Source organism: Sturnira hondurensis, unplaced genomic scaffold (genome assembly GCF_014824575.4).
Source record: "Sturnira hondurensis isolate 20B ecotype Veracruz unplaced genomic scaffold, ASM1482457v3 Scaffold0020378, whole genome shotgun sequence".
NCBI lineage: Eukaryota > Metazoa > Chordata > Mammalia > Chiroptera > Phyllostomidae > Sturnira > Sturnira hondurensis.
In genome coordinates, this window is record NW_028093009.1 from 5,598 (window position 1) to 10,457 (window position 4,860).

The 4,860-nt window shown below is 55.3% G+C and overlaps 1 protein-coding gene across 1 annotated transcript; it reads left to right on the forward strand.

Moving 5' to 3' along the window:
* The first annotated feature begins 434 nt into the window (after window positions 1–434).
* Window positions 435–4,472, forward strand: LOC118975610 (leukocyte immunoglobulin-like receptor subfamily A member 6). Its single transcript, XM_037029635.1, is given in 6 exon segments — window positions 435–444; window positions 530–814; window positions 967–1,272; window positions 1,503–1,784; window positions 2,081–2,380; window positions 3,974–4,472. Coding segments are annotated over 6 exon segments (1,305 nt in total). The 3' UTR covers window positions 4,096–4,472.
* The last annotated feature ends 388 nt before the right edge of the window (window positions 4,473–4,860 follow it).

Consider the following 4,860-nt stretch of genomic DNA (forward strand, 5'->3'; position numbering starts at 1 on the left):
GATGAAAGGAAAGAGACATGGAAATTATGTTCCCGAGTCAGAGACACAAGGAGGCAGCTGAGGTGGAGCATTGAAGACGCACATCCAGCCGTCACTCCTTCACCGCCTGACCTTCAGGACCAATTGAGGTCCCCCGTGTGCATCTGGGCTTTCCACAGCAATGCAAGTCCAGACCCAGAGATGCTCACCTGGGGAAATGGAGTTGGGTCCCATTAGTCTGAGAGACACACTGAAGATTAGAAAAGAGATGACCTAAGCCATCCTACATCTCTTCTCTCATATCTTATCAGTTGGAGGAAAATCTCACAGGGACTCACTTCCAGGACCGCATCAGGGCCTGGAGGACAAGGTCCAGGCACGTAAGTCAACCCTCAGACCTGCTTCAGCACAAAGATGCCCCTGGGCAGATGGGGACACACAGTGGGCCTGAGATTATGGTGACCAGTGTGGGAGGGGCCTTGGAGTGACATCCGGGGAAACTGAGGAGACAAGGATAACCCCTGATGCTGTGGGTCTGATTCTTTTCCAGCGGTTCATCCCAAACCCTCCATCTGGGCTGACCCAGGCCCCATCGTCAGACAGGAGAGCGCTGTGAACATCTGGTGTCAGGGGTCTCTGAAGGCGGATGGCTACGCTCTGTATAAAGAGAAGAGTTCTGAGCCCTTGGATGCGATCATCCCACAGGCCTCCAGCAACAAGACCAGGTTCCTCATTCAGTACATAAGCCCACAGCACGCAGGGCTGTACCAGTGTGTGTACACCACTGGGGACAGGCTGTCTGAGAGGAGTGAGCCCCTGCTGCTGGTGGTGACAGGTAAGGGGGACCAGGGTCCCCTCCCCACTTTGGGCTCCTCCTACAGGATGAAGGGGACAGCTGGGGCTTTAGGGGGCCTCTCCCCTCACAGCCCACACCTGGGGAAGGTGGGGTGACGGTCCCCTCTAACTCCGATCCTCCTTCTCCCTCAGGAGAGTACAGCGCACCCTCCCTCTCAGCCCACCCAGGCCCCGTGGTGACCTCAGGAGGGAACGTGTCCCTCTTGTGCAGCTCACAGTCCACACTGGACACGATCCACCTGCTGAAGGAGGGAGGGGCTGAGCTGCCCCAACACAGGAAATTGGAATGGAGATCCAATGAGAGGAGGAGGCAGGCTGTCTTCCCTGTGGGCCCCCTGAGCTCCTCCCATGGGGGGACCTACAGATGCTATGGTTCCTCCAGCTCCAACCCCAATGTGTGGTCACAGCCCAGTGACCCTCTGCACCTCGAGGTCACAGGTGAGGTGGCCCACACTTGGCTTCAGTTCAGTCAATGCTAGGCCCCAAATAACTGATATAAACCGTATACTTTGATTGTAAAGTCCTGGGGATTCTCCAGGTCACTGCCACCCGTGTACAGGTGACAGAAACACAGAGGAGACTTTGGGAGGGACATGCCGGAGCTCTCCCTGCAGCCCCAGTGACTGCTGAGTGTGTGTCCCCTAGGTGACAATAACCCTTCTCCCCAGGTGTGTACAGGGAGCCCTCCCTCTCTGCCCAGCCAGGGCCCCTGCTGCTTCCTGGAGATGACCTGACTCTCCAGTGTCACTCAGAGCCCGGCTTTGACAGATTCGCTCTGATCAAGGATGAAAGGCCCACACCCCCCCAGGGTCTCCATGGGCAGCACAGTCCCAGCTTCCTCCTGGGCCCTGTGAACCTCACCCACGGGGGCCAGTACAGGTGCTACAGTGGACACAACCTCTCCTATGTGTGGTCGGCCCCCAGTGTCCCCCTGGACATCCTGATTGCAGGTGAGGAGCCTACCCTGCCCCTTGTACTGACTGTCTGCCCAGGGCTAGACTGGGGTTACAGTGGTACTGATGGGGTCCAGGTCAGGGCCCTGGACAAAAGGCAAACAGGACAAGTGTCTAGGGGAGGGTGTGAGAAAAGGGGAGTAGGTACATGGAAAAACAGATGCCCCCTCAGAGGGACTGAGAGGAGCTGAGAGGGGTCACAGCATCCCTGGGGAAAGAGGTGGTTCCTCAGCTCAGGCACAAGGGTAATGTAGGGAGTGCGACTCTGCACATCACAGCCCTCCTTTCCCCAGGAAAGTACTGGAAACCCTCCCTCTTAGCACAGCCAGCACCCTAAGTGCCCTGGGGAGCGAACGTGACCCTGCAGTGTCAATCTGAGGTCAGGGCTGACACCTTCCACCTGCACAGGGAGGGGTCCCTGGACCCTCCCCAGCAGCTTCAACTGCAGCACACAGCAGCTCCCTCTCAGGCCAACTTCACCATCAGCCCTGTGACCTGGGGCCACAACGGGACCTACAGGTGCTACAGCTCACTCAGCTCCTCCCCCTTCCAGCTGTCACAGCCCAGTGACCCCCTGGAGCTCCTGGTCTCAGGTGAGGATCCCAGCCCTTCCCTTGTGTCCTCCTGGTCAGGTCAGCACTCTGTCCCCCAAGTGAACTTTAGGCTGGATACAGAGTGAGGTGGTCTCCAACTGGCGGTCAAACTGAGGGCACTCTCACCTCCCAGTGACATCGAAACTCCAGAGTCACCCACCCCTGCCTCAAATTCTTCACCATGTCTGTGGTCCAGACAGGTTCCAGGGCCCAGGGAGGCTGGAGAGCCCTCAGGCTGAGCAAAAGGAGGAAAGGCCAGGGGCACCCATCCCGATCCCCCTCCTCCTCCCAGAGAACAAAAGGCCGAGTCAAGTGTGGTGTATAGCAGAGGCCTTGCTCCCAGAGAGAACATCACCCTCACAGGCATCGTTAGCTCCCAGGGAGTCTGTGGGCCAGACAGAGATTCTGGGGGTGGATCATGGGACCCCGAAAGCTGTGAGGCAATCAGCTGATGGGTGGGGGGCTCATGACAGAGGGCGATGCTGTGGTCCCACCCAGGGCAGAAGCAGCCAAGCTGAGGTGGGGTGAGGGCAGCCCCCAACACTGAACCCATCCTGAATTTGTAAAAGGTTCCAAGGATGGAGAACCCCCCAGGATAGACAGGCCCGAAGATCAGTCAGGGAGGGTCTGTGTAGGGAGGTGGTGCATGTTTCCATGGGGACAGGGACTGATTCCTATGCAAGTTCAGGCACCTCTGGAGGCTCTGTTTGGACACGCCCTTCCCCTCTCTCTGCCTCAGTGTCTCCAAGTGTAAAAGGAGAGAATTTCGGCCCATGGCCTTGGTTTCCTTTCAGTTCTGGCTCTGACCTCCTTCCCTCACAGGGAAGCCACTGAGGACATGATGATATGGAGAATGTCCCCACCGTAGCAGTGATGGTGACACTGTACAGGGAGGGACAGGCAGGACAAGGTCTGGGACACAGAAGTGCTTTCCCTCAGCTCAGGTGCTGAGCTCAGAGGAGGGAACAAGGCCTGCTCCAGGCACTGGCTCTGCTGCTCCTGGTGTCGGGCTGGGTGGTCCCTTCTTTTCTCTGAGGGGCAATTATTTACTTTTTAAGAAAGAAAGATTGATCGAAAGAAGAGAGGGACATGACAGGGAAATTATGTCCCTGAGTCAGAGACACATGAACTACCTAAGAGGGAGCAAAGAAAAGGTAGATCCAGCCATCACTCCTTCATGTTCTGACTTCCTGCACAAACTGAAGTACCCCATGGGTGTCTTCGTTTTCCAAAGCAGTGTAAGACCCGTACCCAGAGATTCTCGTCTCAGGGAATTGAATTGGGTACCATTAGTCTGAGAGACCCATTGAAGATAAGGAAAGAGACAACCTAAATATTTCTACTTCTCTTCTCTCATATCCTATTGGTTTTCTTTTCCTCTGGAGCAGATGATCCTCTGGGGTGATGGGAAACAACTCAGATTCCAGAGTAGAGAAGAGGGGAAATTCTCAATTATGGGGATGTGCTCAGAGCATGAAAACCGGTCTATGAGATGCAGGTGCCCTGATGGACATGCAGGGGGACTGGGGTGATCTGAGTCTGTCCTGACTTCTGTGACCTCTTTACCCACAATTCCTACCTTGTCAACCCAAGACTACACAGTGGGGAACCTCATCCACTTGGGTGTGTCTGGCTTGGTTCTCCTGGTCCTCATGGTGCTGCTGTGTGAAGCTTGGCACAGTTGGAGAAGACCCCACGATGCAGCCAGGAGTTGAGCACAGGAGACAACAAACCCACCAGTCAGTGAGGCAGAGGCTGGAGATTAGGCTGATGATCTCAGGAAGCTCTGGAGGAAACTGTGGGTGCCCCTGGGAAAGAGTCTGCTGAGAATATGGAGGGTGTGGGCGTGGTTCCTGTGCAGGGAGGGGCGGGGCTGGGGCTGCAGGGGCTTTCCCACAGTCAGACTGTGGGCATCTCCCCTCACTGCCCTGCTGACCTTCCCTGACTGGGCCTCTGTTCTCAACCCCTGTGACCTGGGGCTCAGCCCACATCACAGGTTCAGATCCACCCCTGGGCTCAGCCTCCATCTCTGCCCCACTTTCCTGTAGGACATTTTTCTTTCTTTTATTGTGCACATTTGCTATTCTGTATGTCTCTGAGTCAGACAATAAATCTGTCTAAACAACTAGTTAAAGGAATAAACATGAGGACTAGTTTGGACAGATGGACACAGACAACGCAGTGGTGGTCCCCAGGGGGAAGGGTCAGAGTGAGACAGAGAAGGGCGAAGAGAGTGAAATATATGGTGAGGAGAGATTTGATTTTGGGAGAACGCAGCGCCATATACAGATGATGTATTGTAGAACTCTGTGCTTGAAACCTCTGTAATATTTTTAATATTTCATTTATTATTTTTTTAGAGAGGGAAAGGGAGAGAGAGAAACACAGATTTATTGCCTTCCACATACCATTAAGCGCCCTCAGTGGGGGACCCGGCTCCCACCCCAGCCTGTGCCCTCACCAAGAATGACCCTGGCTGG